General features: G+C 43.9%; 1 protein-coding gene across 4 annotated transcripts in view; it reads left to right on the top strand.

Moving 5' to 3' along the window:
* Nucleotides 1-301: 301 nt before the first annotated feature.
* Nucleotides 302-25,175, top strand: part of RXRA (retinoid X receptor alpha) — a 119,879-nt gene continuing 95,005 nt past the window's right edge. For all 4 annotated transcript variants that reach the window (XR_004425812.1, XM_033137418.1, XM_033137420.1 and 1 more), the window contains exon 1: nucleotides 302-436. Coding sequence is in view for 3 of the 4 variants with exons in the window: in XM_033137418.1 (XP_032993309.1) it covers nucleotides 409-436 (28 nt within the window). In the remaining variant the exon portion in view is untranslated. The remainder of the gene's footprint in view (nucleotides 437-25,175) is intronic.

Raw genomic sequence — 25,175 nt, forward strand, 5'->3', positions numbered from 1 at the left:
CTCTCGCTGGGACTTTCTTGGTGGCGTTTTCCTACCCAGACCTAGAGATAGTCACCTTCATTTTTTTTATTTTTCTTCCAAGTGGGGGGTGGAGTAGAGGAGGAACAGGAAAGAGAGGGGGAAAGGGGGGAGACCCCCCCAAATCAACAAATTAATCTCCAAACAGCCAACCTTTGCACAAGTAATTCTTGCGGAGAGGGGGCAAAAAAAAAAAATCACTTAAATCTGCCTCCTTAAAAAAATAAGCAAACCCTTCTTCCGGCTTTGATTTTTTTTTTTTTTGGTCCCGTGAGGTTTCTTCTTCTTCTTTCTTTGCTCTCCTTCCTTTTTTAATTAAAAAGAAAAAAGAGATTCCTCCACCGATCGCTCTCCCACAAATCGCTTTTGGCATGAGTTAAACCAGCAGCGATGGACACCAAGCATTTTCTTCCATTGGGTGAGTTTTATTGGCTGATTTTCCTCGGCTTCTTCTTTTTTTGAAAAAAGAAAAAGAAAGTGGGGCGGCGTGGTGGTGGTGGGGAGCTGGAGAGGGGCCGTTTTGGGGGAAAAAAATGCAAAGCTATATTGTAATATCTCTGTGTTGCCAATGTTACACACACACACACACACACACACACACACACACACACACACACACACACACACAATATTGAGTGTCGTGGAAAGGGATCTGGGAAATGGGGTGTGTTGTGGGGGAGGTAAAATGTCTTTATTACGCAGCCGATCTTTTGATCACAGAGAAGGTCCGGGCTCTCCGCTCTCTCTCTCTAGGGGGGATGGGAAAGGGGGTGGCCAGGAGCGAAAACCCCTTTGATAACATTTCAAAGAAGGGGCCTTGTCAATTGCACAAGGCTCCCTCGTCGTTTTCACTCTCCCGGTGCAAATCGTGGGCAAATCAGGGCAGGCCACGGCGATCTGTTGTGTTGCTTTTGTGTTGCATTTGATTTTTCTTTTAAATGCTTTTTTTTTTAAAAAAAGTGATCTCTGCAAATTTGCATGGAGCGCCTTGGGAGAGTCCAAGGAAGAGCCCATGCACCCCCTCCCAAAAAAACCCCTACTGTTAATTGCTGGGGGGAAGGAATGGGTTTGTTGTTGTTGCTTGATCCGGGGGAAGACACCGTTTCTGGGATCGGGTCTGGCTGCGTTTCCTTTTTCGCCTTTGGAAGTTGGCAGTGGGTTGAGCGATTGAACGTGGGGCGGAGTGGAGTGGGAGGGAGAGAGATCCGAAAGAGGCTTTCAAAATCGAGAGGAAAAAAGGCCTGATCTTGCAACTGTTGCAAACTCCAGCGGTGATCCCACCACGGTGTGGGAAAGTTTCTCTTCAAAAGAAAAACAGCAGAAAAGTGATACAGTTAACTTCCCAAGCCAGTTCTGCGTTTTGACTTTTGAGTTCTGAATAGAATAAGCAGCTCCTTGTGATTTTAGGGGGCAGGCTTTTTAAGCAGGAAAAACTGTATTGGTTAACAGTTTCCACTTCTGGATTTTAGGGGGATTTGTATTTTTTTTTATCCCCCCCCTCCTTCGGGAAGGCAAATCCTGAATCCTAGCATCTAACTGGAACAGTAGCTTTAAAGAACACACCTATTGCTCTTCCCTCACCCCCATGATATTTCTTCCCTCCTTTAATTTTTATTTCTCTTTAAATCTATTTTCAATGCATCTTCTCCTCCCCAAAATCTCCCAAAAAGCACAATGCATTTGGTAGGACTTTTTACAAAGTCTGTGAGAGTTACAAAAAAAAAATTCCTTCCAGTAGCACCTTAGAGACCAACTAAGTTTGTTCTTGGTATGCATGCACACTTCTTCAGAGGGTTACAGCCGGCCTTGATCTAGGAGCCTGGTCTTGACAGAAATATTGGATGATGAGGGGATTCCCCAGTACTACTCCCACCCCCAGTCTTACACCTCCTCCTTCTCTTACTTTCCTCTTCTTTCAAATTAATTTCCACCTGCAATTTTTTCTTCCTTATTTATGACAAGAGTTTCAAGCACTTTTCAGCCGCCCTGTTCTGAATTGCTAGTCTTTGCCACTGTCTGGATTTTTTTCTCTCTCTCTCTTCTGGTTGATGCTCATTGCTGAACATGATAAAAGTTCTGAGAAGCAGGTTCACTGTGGCCTCTTTCTGTGGTTTGCCTCCTGGTTTGCTGCACTTGGAGATAGCTGGGGTGGGGGGCTGCATTTGCACCCGTCTCTTAATAATCTCTTAACTACCAGGGTCGGTGCCACTGGAAAGGGCAAATTCATGGAGGAGAAGGCCACTGATGGCTACTAGCCACAGTGGCTATGCTCTGACTGGCAGCAACACTTCTGAATACCAGTTGCTGTAAACTGCAGGAGGGGAGAGGGCTCCCGCTTTTGGGCTTCCCATTCAGGTACCTGGTTGGCCATGGTAAGGACAGGATGCTGGCATAGATGGGCCACTGACCTGAACCAGCAAGTTTGCCTTATGTTTTTTTTAGTGGTGCCTTAGGTTTGATTCCTTCCATTCACGATAGTAAACTTTGTAGTGAACTAGTCCCAAAGTTGTGCATCTGTGACAAAGGTTGTCTTCATCACATCACCCCATGATCTGATCTTATTTTTATTCACTCTGTCCTGTTTCTTTGGTCCTTTGCATCTTTAATCGATTTGCAATGTGCCCTGAGATGGTAAGGTGAAAGAGTGAGAGATGATAATGCATAATAAATAATGAATAAAATGTGTGAACTGTGCGGATAAAACTCTCCTTCTACAGCTTTTCTCTTGCATACAGAATGTCCCAGGTTCAGTTGCCAATTGCATCTCCAGGTAGGTTCTGAGAAGGTCCCCTGACTGAAAAGGCAGAGACCCATTTTTGCCACTCAGCACAGACAGCATTGAGCTTGGTGGACCAATGGGCGAACTCAGTATGAGACATCTTATTTATTTAGATGCACGAGGACTGGGATATTAGTTTGGAGGAAGGAGCATAACTCAGTGGCTGAGCACCTGTTTTGCATGCAGAATGTCCCGGGTTCAATCCTCATCTACATTTCCAGGTAGGACTGCAAAGATCCCCTGCCTGAAACCCTGGAGAGCCACTGTCAGTGTAGATTTTACTGAGCTAGAAAGTCCAGTAAGGCAGCTCCCTACATTCCTTTATTGAACCCTTTATTCAGAACGATGACTAGAACAATTACTTTATTATTTTTGGAATTGTTGCTCTGCATGCAGAAGGGTTCCAGGTTCATTCTCTGACATCTCCAGGACAGGGTAGGTAGAGACCCTCTGCATGAAATCCTGGCGAGCTGCTACCAGTCAGCTACCAGGGGTCTGACTGAGTAGAAAGTGGCTATGCTCACTGACAGTAGGGCTCACACACACATACGAGCCACCAAATAGTTCAGTTGGTTGGAGCTTGGTGTTGATCATGCCAAGGTTGCAGATTTGATTCCCATACGGGACAGCTGCATATTTCTGCATTGCAGGGGGTAGACTGTATGACCCTCAGTGTCCCTTCCCACTCTTCTATTCTATAATTCTGTGTTGAGATTTCTGCATTGCAGGGGGTTGAACTAGATGATCCTCAGGGTCTCTTCCAACTCTCAGATTCTTTGATTCTATGAAATAGCAAGCACAATATTCTCCTTTGTTGTTGTTGTTTAGTCGTTTAGTTGTGTCCGACTCTTCGTGACCCCATGGACCAGAGCACGCCAGCAACTCCTGTCTTCCACTGCCTCCCGCAGTTTGGTCAGACTCATGTTGGTAGCTTCGAGAACACTGTCCAACCATCTCATCCTCTGTCGTCCCCTTCTCCTTGTGCTCTCCATCTTTCCCAACATCAGGGTCTCTTCCAGGGAGTCTTCTCTTCTCATGAGGTGGCCAAAGTATTGGAGCCTCAACTTTAGGATCTGTCCTTCCAGTGAGCTCTCAGGGCTGATTTCTTTAAGGATGGATAAGTTTGATCTTTTTGCAGTCCAGGGGACTCTCAAGAGTCTCCTCCAGCACCATAATTCAAAAGCATCAATTCTTCGGCGATCAGCCTTCTTTATGGTCCAGCTCTCACTTCCATACATCACTACTGGGGAAACCATAGCTTTAACCAGACGGGCTTTTGTCGGCAAGGTGATGTCTCTGCTTTTTAAGATGCTGTCTAGGTTTGTCATTGCTTTTCTCCCAAGAAGCAGGCGTCTTTTAATTTTGTGACTGCTGTCACGATCTGCATTCTCCTTTAAAGTTAAAGGTAAAGGTACCCCTGACCATTAGGTCCAGTCACGGACAACTCTGGGGTTGCGTGCTCATCTCGCTCTATAGGCCGAGGGAGCCAGCGTTTGTCGGCAGACAGCTTCTGGGTCATGTGGCCAGCATGACTAAGCTGCTTCTGGTGAACCAGAGCAGCGCACGGAAACGCCGTTTACCTTCCCGCTGGACCGGTACCTATTTATCTACTTGCACTTTGACGTGCTTTCGGACTGCTAGGTGGGCAGGAGCTGGGACCAAACAACGGGAGCTCACCCCGTTGCGGGGATTCAAACCTCCGACCTTCTGATTGGCAAGCCCTAGGCTCAGTGGTTTAGACCACAGCGCCACCCACTTCCCTGCATTCTCCTTTAGGTTCCTGCAAATTTTTAGAATCTGATGCAGAGGGCTTGAGTCTATGAAAACTTATGTCATAATAAATGCATTGGTCTTGAAGGCAGGGAGTGAGAAACAGGAGTCCTGGGTGGCTGAAGAGGCCCTCCAGCATGCTCTACTTGGCCCTCAGGGCACCCCCCAAGCCACACTCACTTCCTAGACCACACCCCTCACTGGCGTTGCTCTGTTAACAACTACTTTAGTCTGGCTGCGATGTGTCCTTGAACTGTGATGATGCCTTTTGCTTTGCCTGGATGGAGGAGGCGTGTGGGTGTTGAAACTAGTCTACTGCACAGAGATAAAATTCACATCTGCTACTCTGCTCACCTTTTCCTCTAGCCTTGCTCACAACTGGCTCATGGCCTCTGGAAGGTTGCTCAGAAAGTTGTGGACACAAACTTAAAAACTTTTACCATCCAAAGGCAAAAGACTGTGGTCATTTCTCTGTCTGTATGGCCCTTCAGACTGATTTCCCAACCACTCCCAATTACAGTGCTATCTTCTGGCTCCCCCCCCCTCCCAAGACAGTTTTTGGAAGCCAACTGAGTCATGTGTTGTGGGTATGATGGAGTAATTCTCTCTTTTGTGCTGCTGCTGCTGCGGTGTGTGTGTGTGTGTGTGTGTGTGTATGTAGAAGAGGTGCCTCAAGATAACACATGAAGAGCTCGAAAGGATGGCATCCCCTCTTCCTGGATTCTTGGTACTCCTCCATCCTGAAAGCGAGGGAGTAGTTAAGGCACACTGTGAAACCCCATAGACTTCATTTTTTTGACTTGCTGTGAGTCAGGGTTTGCCTTCAGCCAAGCCATTGGGCATGGATGTGCCTCAGGTTCGTGGCTTTGCCTCCACAGCCTGCTTCTGAATACCAGTTGCTCCCAGCTGCTGGAAGCAGCAGGACAGGAGAGTGTTCTTGCGCTCAGGTTCTGCTTGAAGGCTTTACATTGGAGCATCTGGTTGGCCAACCTCCGAACAGGATGCTGGACTATGATGAGCCCTCTTTAGCCTGATCCAGCAGCCAGTCTCTTAAGGAGACTGGTTGTCATAGCAGAACCATGCCCAAGGGTTTCCTGTCCAGCTACTGGAAAGGATTTGTTGTTGCACTCAGGTCCTGACTGAGGGTTTCCCACTAGGGCATCCAGTTGGGTACTATGAGAATAAATTGCTGGATTAGATGGACTTGATCCTGCAAGCTCTTCTTATCTTCTTATGACTAGATGGGCCAATGGTTTGATCCTGCAGACACTTCTTATGTTCTTAAGTTGACCACCTCTGCCTTACCAAGGTTGTCTATGGAGGGATGTGGACCTTGGGCTTTGCAAAATGAGAGGACTGTCCTTGTCCTCCTGAAAGCTGGTTTTGAACTAGGATGACTGGTGCGTCGTCATGCTTGCAAATGGGACAAAGGTCTGGTTTCTGCACCACCACCACCCTGCTCCCCATTTCTGTGTAGGCAATCTTGCAATTTCATAATGAAATGTTAAAATACTGTTTTCACAGGGGAGAATTGCCCTTGGGACTATTTTGTTCAGAACTCAGCGATTGCTGAGAAGAACTAGAAAAAAAGAGGATTAAATCCCCCTTTATATGTCAACAGCATAGGTTAAACATGTTTCTTCATGTTTGCTTTGCTCTTCAAAACCAGATAGTGCTGCCTAGCCCTGCAGTGCTGGGGCCTCCAGTATCTCAGAAGCCACCTTTTGTGCCTTTGCATGTGTGACTGCAAGTTAGCTGCCCCCACTCCACAGACACACACCTCCAAGCATTCTGAAAGGAACTGGGTTATATTGCCCCCCTCCCCCTAAAATGTTTACTGTGAGAACATCTCTGGCCAAACGTATGGTCCAAGCCTTTCCATAGATAAAAGTTTTCCCCTCTTTGTTGTAGTGCAAGATCTCATGGACACCCAGCAAAGCTGGATGTTGGAATATCCAAGGAGGGATAAAAATTATTTTATTTGTTTGTTAAAATTTATACAACTCCACTTGATTGTGAAAAAAGCAAAGCAAAACCTCAAAGCAGTTTTACAAAAAAAGAGATAAAACAGTAAAGTTAATAGCAATAATTTAAAACATTCCAAAAGTTAAAATAACTGATTAAAACTCATATCAACTTTGTAAACATCTGAACAGACTTGTCTAAAGAAGAATGCTTTTATTAGGCACTGAAGAGAATACAGTGAAGGAACTTGCTTGATGTCAATAGGCAGGGAGTCCCGCCATGGGGGGCAGGGGCGGGGCGGGGATTGCCGTCATCAGTCCTAAAGAAAGTCCTTCTTCATACAGAGATGGCCACCAACTTTGAGGAGAGGGCTATCCGTGGCTGCTAGCTGCAATGGGTGTGCTCTGCCTCCGCAGTTGGAGCCAGCAATTATTCTGAATGCCAGTTGCTGGAAACCACTGGAGGGGAGAGAGCTCTTGTGCTCAGGTCCTGCTTGTGGGCTTACTATAATGGGCATCTGGTTGGCCACTATGAGAACAGTATGCTGGAATTAGGTGGCCACTGGCCTGATCCAACTGGGCGTTTCTTTACCATTACAGACACCACGTGCAATTCCTAACATTCAGGGATATCGGAATGAATGGGTCCCAGAGTTTTGCATCACTGGCTGGGAGCCCGGGGCAAGCTTTCAATTTTTTTTATTCTTTAGCAAACAGCCTTTTATCAGGAGCTAAGAGGCAGTCCAGGATTTTAGGTATCCATTACTGATGTTGTTCTTGGCAATGGGCAATGCCAGTTCCATGCCAGGTCTTGGAGACGGAAAATCCCATATCAAAGTAGAATCAGCACATTGACACAGAGATGAGGATCTCTGCTCCATTGTGGTCAAACATCAAATTCCTGGGCCACTATAGGATTCTGCTTTTTGTGTGTATGTGTGTGAGAGACAGGGTGTTTCCTCTAACTATTACTACTACTACTACTACAGTGCTTTCAAGTAAGGCAGTATCTTTTGGGACTGATATGGGATCACTATCTCGAAGACGATGGCAAACCCCTTAGGGCAGTACCCAACTAGCGCATTCCACAGGTGCAAGCATTTCCTCTCATTTTTCTTTTTGTGCATTTATATCCCACCATTTCCTCCAAGGAGCTCAAGGTGGTGTACTTGATTTTCTTCCTCCTCATTTAATTCCCACAACACCAACCCCATGAGGTAGGCTGAGAAGCAGGGACTGGTCACACCTGGGGTGCTTCATGGCCAAATTGGAATGTTGGACCTTGTTTTCCCAGATTCTCATTTAATCCCCACAACAACTGCATGTGGTAGGTCACCCTGAGAGGCAGGAACTGACTCCCAAGTTTCATGGCTGAGTGATGGATTTGAACCCTGGTCTCCTAGGTCTGGCAATCTAACCACCACAGCACGCTGGCACTTTATGTAATAATTACAGATACATTTTCAAAACATTGCTCAGCATATCAAGAATATTTGTCTATTTTTAAAAGATACCCTTTCGTAAAAACTCTTCCGCATTCCTCAGGAGAGGCTTGTGTTCTTTCTTTCCCTTCCTGTTCAAGGGGCAGAAGGGGCTTGTGTGAGAACGGGGGTTGTGGGCCATAGAAAAAACGTTACCTTAAACATGATCAGAAGTACTGAGTTGATTTTCATTCATAAGGAGTGGTATATGGGGAGCACCTGTGATCGTCTGGATGTTGCCCATCATCCGTCATCATGGTTTGGGGTTGCTGATGGTAGTTGGTTCACCAGCAACTGGAGAGTCACAGGCTCATCTTCCTTTTATTCCTTTTATTTATTCCATAAAATTTATACACCACTTGATTGTAACCCCCCCCCAAAAAGAACCAATAAGAAAAAATAAACAGCAACAATGTAAGGCGTTGAAAAATTCACATAAGAATAGAGACTATAAACCAATTAAAACTCACACCAACATTCTAAACATCTGGGGAAGCTTGTTTAAATGAAAATGTTTTTAGCAGGTGCTGGAAAAAGTACAGTGAAGGTTCATACCAGATAGCAATGGGCAGGGAGCGCCAAAATGTTGGGGCTGCTAAACTAAAGGATTGAGTTCCTACAAATGCAGAACCAACAAAATTTTGGTGTCCTTTTAGGAACTGAAATGGATCAAGTGCTGCTGTTGGCTTCCTTCAAAGGAGAAACTTGGATTGTTTTGTGTGTGTGTGTGTGTGTGTGTGTGGTCTTCAAGCCCAGCCCACTTATCTACTTTTAAGGCAGCTGAGGAAAGTTTTCTTTTGTCCACCTTCCCTGTTCTGTTTAGAGGTCAGGTTTTCTTTCTGGGGAGTCTTGAATTTGGACCTCCTGTGAACTATGGTGACCCACCCCCCTTGGCCTTCATGGGGCTGCAGACGGTCACACACCCCCCCGATGAAAGGGGCAGCCCTGATCTTGGGGGCCCATAAAGTGAGTAATGGCTTTCCCAGCTGTTTCTCTGCCTTAAAAAAAGAAGAAGAAAAGAAAAGTTTATGGTGTTTCCTTCCCCACAATGGTGCTGCATTTTCAGATGCTTTTATGGATGTGGGCGTGAGCAGGTTGATGGGGTGCAGGATGTGAAGAGAGGGAAACAGCAAAATAGCAGCCCCCTCCTACAGACTTCAAGGCATCTGCAGGGGTGTTTATCCAAGAGCCAGACTTGTGTTTGGGTGTGAAAGTCAGGTGACACATCATTGAGAAGAGGACCAGAATGGAGTCACATTCAAAGCAGGGCTAGATTGAAGCCGGGTTTGCAGGTCAAGTCCAAAGATGTTGATGCTAGTCCACATTATTATTTTCTCCCCTCCCCCCCTTTTAAAAATCAAGTCTTCCTCCATGTACATGTTCTGTTCCTGCAGGAAATTCCAGGCTGGTTTCCTGATTTAGGGGATGCAGGACAAATTTGGCTCTCTTGGCATTTCAACACAAGCCTGCACGGTTTGCTCTTCCTCAAACAATATGTTGGAGTCAAATGTTGCTATCCTGCAAAACTTACACTTCTCCAGAGTTGCAATGCAGTTCTTTGGTTAGAAATAATGGAGAAAACTGTGCAGGTAGATATGTGTGTGTTAGGGAAAGTAGTCAAAAGAATGTATTATATTAGGGGATATATATTTGTACTTATTTATTGAATTCATGGATCACTTTTCTCTCTCTCTGAGAAGCTCAACTTGGTTCTCTCAGCTCCTTGTTTAATCCCCACAGCAGCCTTGTGAGGTAGGCTAAGTTGGGAACTAGATAGATAGATAGATAGATAGATAGATAGATAGATAGATAGATAGATAGAAGTCTGATGTCCAGATTAAGGGAAGCAAAAGTACCACTTTATTCTGCCTTGGACAGAACCCAGCTGGAGTCCTGGGTGCAGTTCTGGGCACAATAGTTTAAGACAGTGTTTTTCAACCACTGTTCCGCGGCACACTAGTGTGCCGCGAGATGTTGCCTGGTGTGCCGTGGGAAAAATTGAAAAATTACTTTATATATACTCAATATAGGCACAGAGTTAAATTTTTTAACATTTTCTAATGGTGGTGTGCCTCGTGATTTTTTTCATGAAACAAGTGTGCCTTTGCCCAAAAATGGTTGAAAAACACTGGTTTAAGAAGGAGATTGAGAAGCTGGAATGTGTGCAGAGGAAGGTGACCAAGATGATGAATGGTCTGGAAACCAAGCCTTATGAGGAACGGTTGCAGGAGCTGCGTATGTTTAGCCTAGAAAAGAGGAGACAGAGGAGATAGGATAGTCATCTTCAAATATCTAAAGGACTGTTACATGGAAGATGGAGCAAACATGTTTTCTCCTGGTCCGGATGGTAGGACTCACCCAAACCAATGGATTCAAATGACAAGAATGGAGATTCCTTCTAAACCTTAGGAAGAACTTTATGACAGTAAGAACTCTTTTTTATTAATATTTTTTAAATTAAACTTTCAATTTTACAATTCCAAAAAAGCATTTTACAAATTTTAAAACATCTGATGACTTCCTCTCTTTTATTTCCATGGGTCATTTTACGTAGTATACACCCCTGCATATTTTACAATAACCATTCAAATAAATTTTCCACTTTTACATCCATCAAAAATTATTTACTCTGTTGCATTTATCTTAATCCTGCCAGCTTTTTCAGCTGTATACAGTTATTTTCCATATATTCAATAAATGTTTTCCAGTCTTCTTTAACTGTATCTGAAGAAGTGTGCATGCACACGAAAGCTCATACCAATAACAAACTTAGTTGGTCTCTAAGGTGCTACTGGAAGGAAATTTTTTATTTCTTATTCTATGTGTTAAATCTGCAAGTTGTACATATTTCTGACAAAACAAAATAAAATCAAAAATTCCTTCCAGTAGCACCTTAGAGACCAACTAAGTTTGTTCTTGGTATGAGCTTTCGTGTGCATGCACACTTCTTCAGATACACTGAGACGGAAGTATCTGAAGAAGCGTGCCCCAACCCCCTTGCACCAAGCTGACCCCCCAGGTCCCAGTGTCCAGCCCTGTGGAGGAGGAAATAAAGTTGCAAAGTGTAAGCAGCAAGGCAAATGATTGACTGAAAGAGAGAGACAGACAATGAATCCTGGTGATAAAAGAGAACTAAGGAAATGCAGCTCTGTGTGGAAGGTGAAAGCAAAGGTGTCAACAGCTCTGAGCTCCCTCGCCCACATGGCAAGTGTCAACACATTCACCTTATCCAGTGGTGCTTTTTGGGGTGGCGGAGGGAGAAGGCAGAAAGAATGCAAAACCCTGGCCCAGCTCCAAAGTTTTCTCCAGCAGAATAGAAGAGAAAGAGAGATGTCATTCCTCGCACTCTAATTGGCCTTCCCCCAATTTCTGCTCCATTCCTTCCTTTCTGCACCATTTCATGCTTATTCTGCTATGAAGCCAGACAACTGCTTTATAACTCTGGGGGACAGTTTGACCGTCTGCAAGCCAGACTGGAAGCAGGAGCACAGCAAATGCGGGAGAGGCCAAGTTTGCACCCATTGGAAGAGCTGAGGAGTGGCTTTTGTTTTTAAATAATTGTCTCCTCCTTTTAAACAAAGCTAAAATTTGTGTGTATGTGTACATATTTAACACATATACATATAACACACACATATATCCTTTTTCACATATATCCTTTATTTGATAATCCAGGCAGAAGGGGAAGGGGCTTAAGGTTTTTAAATAATTCCATCTTCCTTTTCAGCAAAGCAAAAGTGTTTTACGTGCCCGTCTACAGAATCTTATAACTGTAGAATTGGAAGAGTCATTTAGTCTAACCCCTCGAAATGCAGGAATCAAAGCTACAAAAGCTCTGACTTGATGGCTTTCGAATCCCTATTTAAAAACCTCCAGCAAACGAAATTCCACCACCTTCCCCTGCCAAAGAGTTCTTACTGTCAGAAATATTTTACAGGTAGGTAGCCGTGTTGGTCTGCCATAGTCAAAACAAAATAAAATAAAAAAAAATTCCTTCCAGTAGCACCTTAGAGACCAACTAAGTTTGTTCAAGGTATGAGCTTTCGTGTGCATGCACACTTCTTGTTTTTTCTCTTTTCAATGTTCTGGATCCAGGGGTTTAGAAGAAGAAAAAAAAGTTTGGGCTTTTTAAAGGAGCGTGGTTACAAGCCTTTAGATTTCTCTGACTTCTTCCAGCAAACACAAGGACTAGCACCTTAACTTTTTCAAAATAAAACCCAAGAAGCTGATGGGGTGGGGGCATGGGAGGCACATTTCTTCTGAGCTTTCCACAGAACCAAAGTTGATGTCCTCCAACTTCCAAAAGCAGTATGAGCTCACCCTGTCGGCCCTCCCTATTGTTTGCAAATAAATGCCAGCTGTCTCCAAATACTAATTCTGAGGAAGGGGCCTGTTTCGAGAATGAGCCTGTGTCTTGTTAGGCCCAGCTATTATACGAGGTTTTCTCTCACTGAACTGCTGGAAGTCTATTCGAGGCGAGAAATTTAGAGCCGGCCTTTGGACAGTAAGTGCCAACCTAATGGGCCAATATATTAACATAACTATCTCCTTTCCAATGGAGCAAGGGCTATAAGATCCTCCAGCTGTTTCTATTTGCTATTTATTGGTATGCACTGAGAGATAGCTGGAGAGGGTTTATTGACACACTATTTATTGTTTCACCTGCTTTTGGATGGAAGTGAGGTCCTGAATCCTGTTTCTCTGCTCATACACAACAGGACTGAAGCTGCAAGCTTCAGTTGGTGGGTATAGGAGCCAACTCCTAGGGGCTGTGGCAGCTTCGGCCCCCACAATAAAATATTTGAGGCCCCCACAAAGTTCCCATTCAAATGGTGTGTGTGCACTGCATCATGTGATCGCTTATGCAGGACGGAGCTTAGCTGGGCCCCCACAATATTTTATTTAAATTGGCACCCCTGTTGGTAGGTGTCTGTTGACCTTATACTAGGGGAGGTTTAACCCCCATCTAGTGATGGAGGAGTCATTCCATTTTTCTTTTACATTTTTCATGATAAGCTAACTTATTTGCTCATGGCAAACCAAAATGCAGCTATCCTTTCGAAAAATCACACTTTTCTGAATTTTGCTGTGGGGTTCTTGAAACCATCTGATACATAGAAAAATGAATATATTAGGAGGAATTTAAATAGACATTTAAATAATTCATTTAAATGAGCTTATGTATCATAGAATTGTAGATTTGGAAGGTACCCCAGGGGTCATCTAGTCCAACCCCCTTGTAATGCAGGAATCTCTGCTGGAGAATCCCTGACAGGTGGCCATTCAAACCCTGCTTAAAAACTTCCAGTGAAGAGAGCCAAACACCTTTTGAGGTAATCTGTTACACTGTTGAACAATTCTTAGTGTCAGAAAGCTCTTCCTAATATTTAGATGGAATCGCCTTTTAATGAATCATAGAACTATTCAGTAGAATAGTAGAATAATGATCTCAGGGTCAGTAGTAAGTAATAGTAAGCAGTGAGTAGTAGGGAATGAGACAGGCTCTTAGGTTATGCTATGCTTTTAATAGGTTATGTTATACTCTGGATTATGTTATGTTTTAATACATTATGTTTTAATAAGGATGAGAGTGTTGGAGATATGTGCAAATGTGTATGGTAAATCCGGTCTTTGGGTGTTTGATTTTCGTTGTTGTGTATACTGTGTATATACGGACAATGACAATAAATAAATAAATAAAATAAATAAATAAAATAAATAAAAAATAGAAAGGGACCCCAAGGGCCATCTAGTCCAACCCCCTGCAATACAGGAATCACAGCTCAAGAATCCCTGACAGGTGGCCACCTGACCCCTGATTAAAAGCCTCCAATGAAGGAGAAAGTCTGTTCCACTGTCAAACAGCTCTTGCTGTCAAAAAGCTCTTCCTAAGACCTAGTCAGGCTCCACTTAAACTTATGCTTCTCTGTTATTCAGAGAATTCAGCTTTTTGGGATTGCAAAACAATATTTTTTGATTTTATATGTGTTGGAAGCCACCCATGTGGGCAGGGTATAAATAATAAAATCATCATTATTATTATTAACCCCACAAGATTTGCAATAATATTCAGATAAGGCATCTCTTTAGCTGTCCTCCCATCTACTGACACAACCCTGCTGTCAGTGTATACAGTATGTATATATGGTGCTGAATTCTAATATGGTAATCTTATTATGGAGCCAATTGTTTAATTAAGATTGTGTTTGATTCTCTGGTTTGATTAGTCTGCTTTGGACAGATGCCTAATTCTGCTTTTGAATTACTTTGTCATAAACAGATTTATCTGTATAACTCAGTTTATGTGTGTTTTATAAAAGGCTTTGCTTTCTCCAGCTTGGAAGTTGAAAAATATGTTCTTCCCCATTTCTCTTTACATATTGACTGGTGTGCAAGGAGATTTTGGGGCCCTCAAGGCACATAAACACCATCTGCCAGAGGTGCCAGGTTGCTCCCAAGATTTAAGGGCCCCAGCATGCGTCGCTTCTGTGTAACGTCACACACGTCTCCTGACAAGGCAGAAACCAGTGCAGACTTCTGTGATTTTGCAGTCTCTGGAGAAGACAGAGCACTCTGGTGAAGCTGGGCACTGACACTGTGACATGCAATGCCACATGCACCTAACATGCACAGAGCACCCTCAACATTAAAGGGTCCAGGCCCTTGGTTCCCAAGATTTGGTGCGCCTGCCATGTACTACTTATGCACACTGATGTGCCCTTATCACACGTGGCTCAGAGTTGGTGAGCCACAGGGCTTGTCTGGGGACTTCTAGGCAAACTCACTTTCAGGAAAAGGTTGCCTGCTTGTTGTTGCTTTCAAGGAGGAAACCAGTTCCTGAGTAACCCACATGTCTTGCCCATTTCTTAGCAGATTACTCATACTGCTCCCTTGCCAGCCGTGCAGCAGAAAGTTTCTGTTGCACAAGTGGCGAAATTAGTCTGCACTTCTGAGATACTGGAGGTTGTGTAGACCGCAGTCTCTGGCAGGATGGTGTTTGCTCTTTTTGCATATAAGATTCATATGTGCTGCTGGCTGGGTGCTACCTACAGGGAAGGGCTGTAGCTCAGTGATAGAGCACCTGCTTTGCATGCAGAAGGTTCCAAGTTCTTATTTGTTCAGAACCATGAAGACTAGGATCTTATTGTATTTTGCGGGGAAGAGCCACAGCTTAGTGGCAGAGTGTCTGATTTGTACGCAAGAGGTCCTAGATTCAACCACCAAGCAGAGCTGGAAAGGTCCTCTGCCTGAAGCCTTGGAGAGCTGCTGCCAGTCAGTACAAAAAAAGCATCCAACTTTGTATAAAACACCTTTCTCTGTTCTTCCATCCCTCCTCTCTTGGAGGCAGTACACTTCTGGACAGTGGGTGTGGAAATTGCAGGTGGGAAGAGTCACTGTTACATTTGGGTCCTGCTTGTGGGCTTCCCGTTGTTGCATTTGGTTGGCCACTATGAAAGGAGGATGGTGGACTAGATAGGTCTTTGGTCAACTGGAGGTCTACTGTGAAAGAAGAACTTTCATGCCCAGGGGTAGTCTAGCTTTGAATTTCAGTTGCTGGAAATTGCAAGGTGGGAGTGTTGCTATTGCATCAGGTCCTGCTCAGGGGGTTCTGTTGGGGCATCTGGACAGCTACTAGAAAGCTTGGGGTGCCTTTTTTATCCCACCTGCATAATTTGATGGTCCCACCCAGGTGACCTGCCCAGTCCTTGTGCAATGCAAATGTTTCTGATATCAGCATGGCTTTGATGGGCAGGATAAGATTCTTCCCTCCAGCCTGTCTGTGTGCAGAAGCTTCCCCCTCCCTGATCCGTTGGCTGTGTGGAGTTCCTGGGAATGTCGCCTCCCCTTGCTCAATCCTCTTCTTAGCTGGAGCTGTGGGTTGGCTGACTTCTGGAGCACAGCTGTTCAGTTTTTGCTGACATTATGCAGGGAGGGCTCTCCATCCTATTCCCGCTGACTATTTTCTTTTCTAAAAAGAAATTTTATTTTATTTTATTTATTACAATTTATACACCACTTATTTAAGAAAAAACCATTCAAAACAGTTTACAAAGAATATAAAACAATAAAATTATCAGTAACAACAGACGTTAGTGAAAACAACAATAATGCATTATATCAGGCAAAAATGCTTTACAATGAATGTGCGTATTAGGAGAAATTGCTTTGCAAAGGTGTGTTTATTACACAAAATCCTATTGATAAGCAGTGTCCTGAAAAGCATTGCCTGAATTTATTTATTTATTTATTTATTTATTTATTTATTTAATACAGTGCAGTCAGACCAGGATCGGTGTAATATGTTCAGAGTGTCTTGCCCCAGTGAACAACCTGGCAACTGAATTTTGCACTATGTGAACTTCCTAAACCATCTTCAGAGGCAGCCCCACATATAACATGTTATAGCAAACTAACCTAGAGGTTACCAGAGCATAGGCAGCAGATGTTAGGCTATCCCTGTCCAGTCAGTGGCACAGCTGGTCCACCAGTCAAAGCTGATGGAAGGCACTCTGTGCCACCTGAGCCTCAAGTGACAGCAATGGATCCTGGAGTACCCCCAAGCTGCGTACCGGCTCCTTCAGAGGGAATGTAGCTCCATCAAGAGCAGGCAGCCTCCCAACAGTGCCTCCGTCTTATCTGGATTGAGCTCCAGTTTGTTGGCTCTCATTCTGTCCATTACCAAGTCAAGATGACTGTCCAGCACATCCACTGCCTCACCTGCAGGTGTAAAGGAATGGTAGAGTTGTGTGTCATCAGCATATTGCCGACAACGTTCTCCAAACCTCTCATGTAGATGTTAAAGAGCATCCAGGGGATAAAATCAAACTCCGGGAAACAGTGTTCAAAACTCCTTAGGTGCCAGGCACGTTTTGCAACTGGCATGGGTCCAATTGCGACCATGTGGAGATCTCTGGATGCCAGGTTGGCAACTGACATCCCCATCTGCCTTGCCCCTCTAGCTTTCTTAAACAGGTGAGCAGAAGAGTTTACTCTAACCACTATACCACATTGACTTCCTAGATTACTTCTGCTATGGGGCATCTAAATAAATTAAGTTGGTAAATAAATATGGGGAAAGCAAAATGGCACTTAGGAAGGGATCTGAAATATTTTCCTTGAAGCTTGAATTTGTTTTATTTTGGATTGTTTCGATTGACGTTTTAACACTTTGAGATTTTAAAATATAAATAATAATAATATTCATTGCCTAAATAATGGTGCCTAGAAATTCTGTTGTGACAACAGAAACATAGGTTTAAAAGTGTCATTGCATGACCAGCCTATATATCTGGGAAACCCTACACTCAAAGCCCTATGGGGCCAAAGCTCTCTAGAAACAACCATCCAAGTAGGACCAGAACCACTGCAAAGTAGTGCCACCCACCCCTAACTCAAACAGCCACTCCAGAAGGATCTCGTGAACAATGATATTGAAAGCTGCTAAGAAGTCAAAGAGAATTAACAGTGAAACATCCCCCCTGTCTCTGTTTTGACAGAGGGCAACCTTTACTCCAAAAAGGTGAAGGCACCTGCCTGCTATCAATAGGCAGGGAGTTCCAGTGAAGGTGCTGCCACACCAAAATATCAAGTTCTCACAAAAGCATATTGGATATTATGTGCCACATGTAGCAGTGCCAGTTCAGGGCTGGCCACTTGAAACAGGTTCTTGGTGGCTCTTATCCAAGCTACAGCTGTGAGTTCAACACCCCTGGTTTAAACCCCTCACAAAATAATGGGTCAAGCCTTTCTGTCCTTCTCTGGTAGAGACCATAACTTCCTGCTTATGTTGTTCCTCCACTTCTTTCTCCTTCCTGCTTCCTATGAACTCCTTGATCCTTCCCATACATTGCAGGGACTTATCTGCTCATTAACAATTATCCTCCCTCTCTGAAAGGGATAATGACCATCCGTAAGTGCAGGGACCTCATTATAGCAGAGCTAATGAAGTCTTTAAGAGCCTGGCCTCCGTCGTCGGGGGTGGGAGGGAGGGAGAGTGGGAAAAGGCGTCCTCTTGGACCACGTCCCATGGCTGCAGAGTTCCATGATCTAAACAGCAGAGCACAGGCAGATTCCAATCCCTTTTTTTGGGAGAGCAGAGGATGCTCAGCTGGTCCCCCCCCCCAGTGAATACCCCTAACTGCCATGATTTCAGAGAGTGAAATAGCTTTTTTTAGGCAAGTAAAAGGCAACATGATAGAAGTTTTGAAAAATATTTAATGGCATGGAGAAAGCTGAGAGAGAAAAAGTTTTTATCTCTTTCTTGTAACACTAGAACTCGTAGATGTCCAATGAAACCGAATGCTGGTAGATTCCAGACAGATAAAAGGAAGTGCTTCTTCATGCAGAGTTAAACTATGGAACTCCATCCCACAGGAGGCAGTGGGGACCACTAACCTAGATTGCTTTGAAAGAGGATTGGACATATTCATGGAGGAGGAGAGGACTATCCATGGCTACTTGCCCTGATTGCTATGCTCTTGTCTCCATAGCCATAAGTAGTGTTGCCTCTGAATGCCAGTTGCTGGAAAACCGCAGGAGGGGAAAGGACTCTTGTGGTCAAATCCTGCTTGCAGTTTTCCAGTAGGGGCATCTGTTTGGGCACCGTGAGAACCGGACGCTAGACCAGAAGTGTCACTGGCCTGATCCAGCTGCCTCTTCTTACGTTCTTATGCTCTTAGGTTAATGTGTGTAGTCAACAGAGGAGGTGGTGTGTAATATTCTGTGCTTGAAACAAACAAATAAAAACAAACAAACAAACAAACCAGTAATCTTTTGAGCCATGAAAAACTAATTTCACAATATATAGAGGTTTTTCAGCCTGAGTACTGTGTTCCCTCCTGGGTAGCCCACCAGGGGCCACATGGCAATGGTGGGCAGGGACAGAGGCAACAGTAGGCAGAGCAATGGATACCAATTATTCAAACGTACTGTGGACTAGCATCATCAGAGCTCAAGGACACACTGCAGTGAAAACACTCAAGGAAGGTGTAAAGCAGTGAGGGGTGTGATATGAAAACAGGGGTGTGGCCTAGTTATGCCTGGGGAGCCACATTCAGCTCTGGACCTGAGATTCCCAGGTGTACGTTACTGATACGTGCAAATACATACTTTCCTATTTGCTATATTTGCCAGCTGTAATCGGTTTGACAGTTGCAGCCATTCTTGGACTGGGATACCTGGTCATGCATTGGTTACATAAAGTCTGGATTACTGCAGTGTGCTGATTGTGGGGTTTCACTTGACCTGGAAGCTGCAAGTTAGGGCAGAATGCTGCAATAGGATTCCTGACAGGATTCCTTGGCAACAAGCAACACTTGTGTTGAGAGATGGTTGCTGATTTCCTTCCGAGTTCAATATGTATATAAAACTCTTAACAACTTGGGCCCAGTTTACCTGTGAGATCACCTTACCCCGTATATGATCACGTTTGCTCCTGTTGATGGAACTGGCATTGTTACAGGTGTCACATAATACCTGTTGCGCGTTTATAAAGAGTAAGTATTTTAGTGTGGCAGCACCTGCACTTTGGAACTCCCTGCCTATTGACATCAGACAGGCACAACGACTATGTTCTTTCCAATGTACCCTTCAACGTACACTTTTCAGCACCTGCCTTCTCAGATGTTTAGAAAGTTGATGTGAGTTTTAATCTGTTTTAACCTATTGCCATTTTTACTTTTCAAAAATACTGTTGTAGATTTTTCTGTTTCATCTTTTTTGTAAAACGCTTTGAAGGTTTACAAAATTCTACAACCAAGTAAATAAATCAGGAAATAAAGATTCATCAGTTGCAATTTTCGCACTACGGCGTCTCAATACTGGGAAGTCGCCTTCCACAGAATTAGGCCTTCGGGCCATCTAGAGTGAATCATATTTTCAGCTCTTACCTGTGCCCACCCAGGCTCTTCCTTGTTACCCAAAGTTCTTGAAATCATAGAATCGTAGAATTGTAGAGCTGGAAGGCACCCCAGGGGTCATCTCGTCCAATCTCACATAAACAGGAGTCACAGTGATAGCGATCTGAAAATGGATTGAACCACGGAGGGAAAGAGATTGGGAGGTGGAAACGACTCTGCTCCAAAAGATGGCTACATTGGCATTAAGCAGCCTATAAGCAAATAATGAATAAAAAGGGGCCCCCAATCCGTACTTTTTGTGGTACTGTATTTTCTCGGCACTCCTTAGGCTGAAAGCATCATATGATGTTTATCTTTTGCAAAATCAATTGAGAGCTTTTCTGAAGTTATGTCTCCCCATCCCTCGCTGCCACCGCCCCCTCCAGGGACCAGGAAATTAGGTCACGGCTCTTGCAGAAGAAAGGCAAAGATGGGGATAGGATACCTGTAATTAGTAAGGCACAACAGAGATTCCTGAAGGTGCCTGTTGCCTAAGCAGAGAGCAGGAACCCTGTGGATGACTCCGTCTCGGGGAAGCCATAAATTCTTTGCCGCTGAGGACATTAGTGGAAAATGATTCGATGGTGTAGCGGCATATGAGTTCCTCTGCAGCAGGAGAAAATTAGCACACCTGCCAGCATTGCTCCTTTTGAAATTATACTATACTATGCTATACTGGCCGCCTCACCTAAAAAAGGATACTTTAGAGTTGGGAAAGGTTCAGAAAAGTACAACCAAAATGATCAAGGGGTAGAGTGATCATGGTCTGGGGTGAACAAACACTGATCGGAGAATGCGCTCTGTTGTTGTATTTAAAGAAGCAAGTTTCCAGACCCTAAGGTTGTGAAGATGGGTTTGAAAGCAGACAGGAAGCACTTGCTGCAATATCAGATAAGTGACTTGCCCATGAGGAAATGTTTGGGATTTTTTGGTTTAGAGAACAGGCGAGGAAGAGGTGACATAACATTAAGTTTATAGAGTTCTGCATGGCAAGGAGAAAGTGGACAAGAGAATAGCTTCTCTCCCTCTCATAACACTGGATCTGGTGGTCATCCAATGAAGCTGAATGGTGGAAGATTCAGGACAGATAAAATATAAAGTCCTTCTTCATGCGGCACAGAGTCAAACTGTGGAACTCACTCCTGCAAGAGGCAGTGAGGTCCACCAGTTTGGAAGGCTTGAGTACTGGAGAAATTTGTGGAGGAAAAGACCATAGGTGGTTACCAGCCATGGCAGCTCTGCTCTGCCTCTGTGGTCAGAGGCAGTAATGATCCTGAATGCTGGGAAATGAGGGAGTGGGGAGGGTCCTTTGGTCAGGTCCTGTTCCCTGGTTTCCTACAGGCATCTGGTTGACCACTGTGAGAACAGGAGGTTGGACTAGATGCGCCATTGGCCAGATCCAGCTGCTAGGCTCTTAAGTTTTTATATACTCTTCTGGAAACTGAAGCCACACCTGAGCTTTTGAGGCTCTCTTTCAGTGAGTCTCTTGCCTTCTGAGTTTCCCTACAGGTTTTCAAGAAGAAGAGCCCCGGTGGATCAGAGCAATGGTGCATCTAGTCCTGCCTTCTGTTCTCACAGTGGTCAACCAGATGCTTATGAACATTAAAAAAGAAAGAAAGAAAGAAAAAGACAGTTGAGATTCTCATTCAGCCAAGTTCCTTGCAAAATACATTCCTTGCATTAGGCATTCCTGCAGAACTGCAACATACACATTGTGCTGAATTGCTGCTACTTTTACCAAGGTGTCACCGAGTCTCTTGCACAATCCCTGTCCGGGGTGAAGGGTCCTGGATGTGTGGTGAAAGAGATTTGCAGGTTTTGCTACAGGTTAGGATCTCCCTGAGTGCCAGGCCAGAAAAAAGGTGAGCTAAAGTCATACTGACATATCTGCCAGGAATTATTTAGCTGTGATACTTGCATTGCCATGGGTTGGACTAGATTGCTTTTGGGTCCCTCCCTTCCAACTCTACAGTTCTATGATTCTGTGATGAACCTCTAAGGAAGCGGCTGCTTTATCATCATCATCATCACCATCATAATCATTTTTAAAAAATCAATTGTCGTGGAAAGGGGCAGGCGGAGTGGAAAGTATTTTAAATGACCTATAAATAGCATGCAGTAGCAACTCTAGCCTCGCCACAACACATCAGAAATAGGCAGCTTGTTGCTAAAGTCAGAGACATGCAGTCTTAGTGGCATGGTTTGGGTGCGGACATGGGACTGAGAACTGGAAGGTGGTTGGTAATGGGAATCCCCAGGACAACCGGAATTATCTCAAGCTCTCTTGTCTGTTTATCAGGGCCTGAAAATATCTTTGCAGGCCTTAATTATTATTTTTTTGTGGTGATGGGGAGGTGTCTTTCTGACTCCCACCCTGCTTTGTCAAAGCCATTCCACACATCCTCAGATGAGCATAGCAGTGTTTGCTACCAGCCTCAAAACACCGGCTGACGTAGCGGTAGACCTGGGGTTTATTTATTTGTTTCTTACATTTATACCCCATCTTTTCCTTCAAGGTGCTCAAGGTGGCAGGTATGGTTCATTCTCTGCTCTCCATTTAGTCCTCACAAGAACCCTGCAAGTGGGGTCAGGCTGAAATGCTGCCAGATCATCACAAAACCTATATATGGTTTGCAAATTTGCAAACATGACAAATAAGTGAACAGAATTCTCTCACATTAACTATAATAATAACCCACAAACCCATAAATATATCTTACTAATTTTATCAGTCCATATTATTATTTTTTCTAGTTGTTTACTGCACTTATTACTGCAACGTGTTATACATAGGGATGCCTCTGAAGAGTTTTGGAAACTTCAGCTAGTACAAAATTCGGCGGCCAGGTTGCTCACTGGGACAAGACGGTTTGAACATATTACACTGATCCTGGTCCGACTGCTCTGGCTACCAGTTAGTTTCTGTGCCTGGTTCAAAGTGCTGGTTTGACCTATAAAACCTTAAATGGCCCTGGACTGCAATACCTCAAGGACTGCCTCTCTCCAAATGAACCTATCCACACCCTGAAATCACCATCTGAGGCCCTTCTTTGTGTGCTTCCTTTACAAGAGGTCCAGAGGGTGGCAGCATGAGAAAGGGTCTTTTCTGCAGTGGCTCCCTTTTGGTTGAATGCTCTCCCTGGCACCTTCATTATACACCTTTAGGGGCCAGGCAAAAAAGTTCCTCTTTAACCAGGCCTTGGCTGATTGACACCCAATGCCCTTTTAAAATGTCTTAGGGTGTTATTGGGTTCTGTTTCTTTTGATTGTGTATTTCATGTGTTGTATGCTGTGTTTTTATGTTGTGAGCTGCCCTGAGATCTACGGGTATAGGTTGGTACCCTAAACAAACAAACAAACAAACAAACAAACAATATTGCACCTTTTTCTCCAAAGAGCTCAAGGTGGTATACATGGTTCTGCCTATACTCATTTTATACCCACAAGAACCCTGTGAGGTAGGTTGGACTGAGAGGCAGCAACTGGCTGAAGATCACCCAGTGAGCTTCGTGGCTAAGTGGAGATTCATACCCTGGTCTCTCCCAGGCCCAAATCCAACACTATTAACCTTCACACCACACTGTCCAGAGAGGTTTATGGATTTGAACCTGGGTCCCCCAGGCCTTAGACGGACTACAACGCCTGGCTTTAATTCATGGTTGGCCACAGGGCTCTCTCCACTGAAGTGGCGCCGTAACGTTCTTGCCAGAGGTTATGGCCTTGCCATTGTCCACCCACCCAACCAGACACGTTCTGGGCTCCATTGACAAACAAGCTGTCACAGTTCACAAGGGAGTCACTTGTCTGGGAAGTTGCGCCGTTGCATTCCAAGGTGCTGAAGTGCTGAGGAACAAGCTGTCCAAAAACAGATAAATCTTTGAGCCCGGCTGATGTGTGTCACTGGGAGCAGAGCTAGAGAGAAGGTGCCGGGGCGAAGAATATCTGAAAGGAGAGGAGGGGCCCAGAGAGCCAGGATCCCAGGGGAAGAGGGTGGAGGAAAGGTCTTCTTAAGCTTCCCCCTTGCAACAACTTTCTTTATGTCCTCCCTTGAAAACTGGGTGCTTTTATTTGGCCTTCAGACAAAGAATCCCTTTGTAAACATACATGCCAGGTTTTATTTTGAGTTCTCAAGTCTAAAAGGTGATGTAATGCTCATTTATGTTTCCTTGGCCCCATTTATTTACTTATTTTAAAAATAATACCAGGATAGAGGTGTTGTTTGAATTTGGGGACATAGAATTGTGGCACACACGTGCTCACCAACTTTCATTCTAATAGCACAGAGCCAAACTGGAAGTTTTGCTTTGCAGCGAATACTGTATTGACAGAGTCAGTGAAGTTAACATTTTTGTGTGTGAACAGGGCGGGTTCCACCTCAGGCAAAACTTCTCAGGGATTTCCAAGGAAGCACCAGTTATTTATAATGCTGCTGCTGTTACTTTTATTTATATCCTGCCTTTTCTTTAGACCTGGACTCAAGCCGGCCTGCACAAAACAACACAGATAAAATACAAAAAGCTAAAAACACAGAAAAGACAATTTTTTAAAAAGTAAGTTCTTATAGAATTAAAACAACATAAAAAACCAAATCTATTAAAAGGCAGATAATGAAAACAGTGTAGCACTGTTAAAAAGCAATTTGCTGGAGAAATGGGAAAGATTGTGGAAGTTCGCACCAAATTATGATCTGAAAGAAAACATACTCAAAATGCAATATAGATGGTACTTGATTCCAACAAAGTTGGCAAAAATGTATAAGGGCAGCAACAACATATGTTGGAGATGTAATAAAGAATTGGGCACATTCATGCATATATGGTGGAACTGCAATGAAATAAAGAAATTTTGGGGGAAAATATATAATGAATTAAAGAAGATAATTAAATACTCTTTTAGGAAAGATCCGGAAATTTTCTTGTTAAATACGTTAGGTGAAGAAATCAAGGAAACAGATAGATGTTTGTTAATGTACGCAACCACGGCTGCAAGGCTCTCAATTGCAAAAAACTGGAAAAGTACAACGGTACCAAACATGGAAGATTGGCAAATAAAATTGTTATCATTTCAGAATTTGGCAATGAAGGTAGGAGAAGTCAAGGGAATAGGAGAACAAAAAATAGAAAAAGATTGGAAAGCCTTTAAAGATTATTTAGGAAATTCTGTAGAAAGGGCCAATCTTTTGGCAGACGTATGAAGGGCCCAAAAAGCAAACAGAATAAAGAGAAACAAAAGATTTAGGTATATTAAGAAACGTAGATAGAGAAAC

Source organism: Lacerta agilis, chromosome Z, assembly GCF_009819535.1.
Source record: "Lacerta agilis isolate rLacAgi1 chromosome Z, rLacAgi1.pri, whole genome shotgun sequence".
Lineage (NCBI taxonomy): Eukaryota > Metazoa > Chordata > Lepidosauria > Squamata > Lacertidae > Lacerta > Lacerta agilis.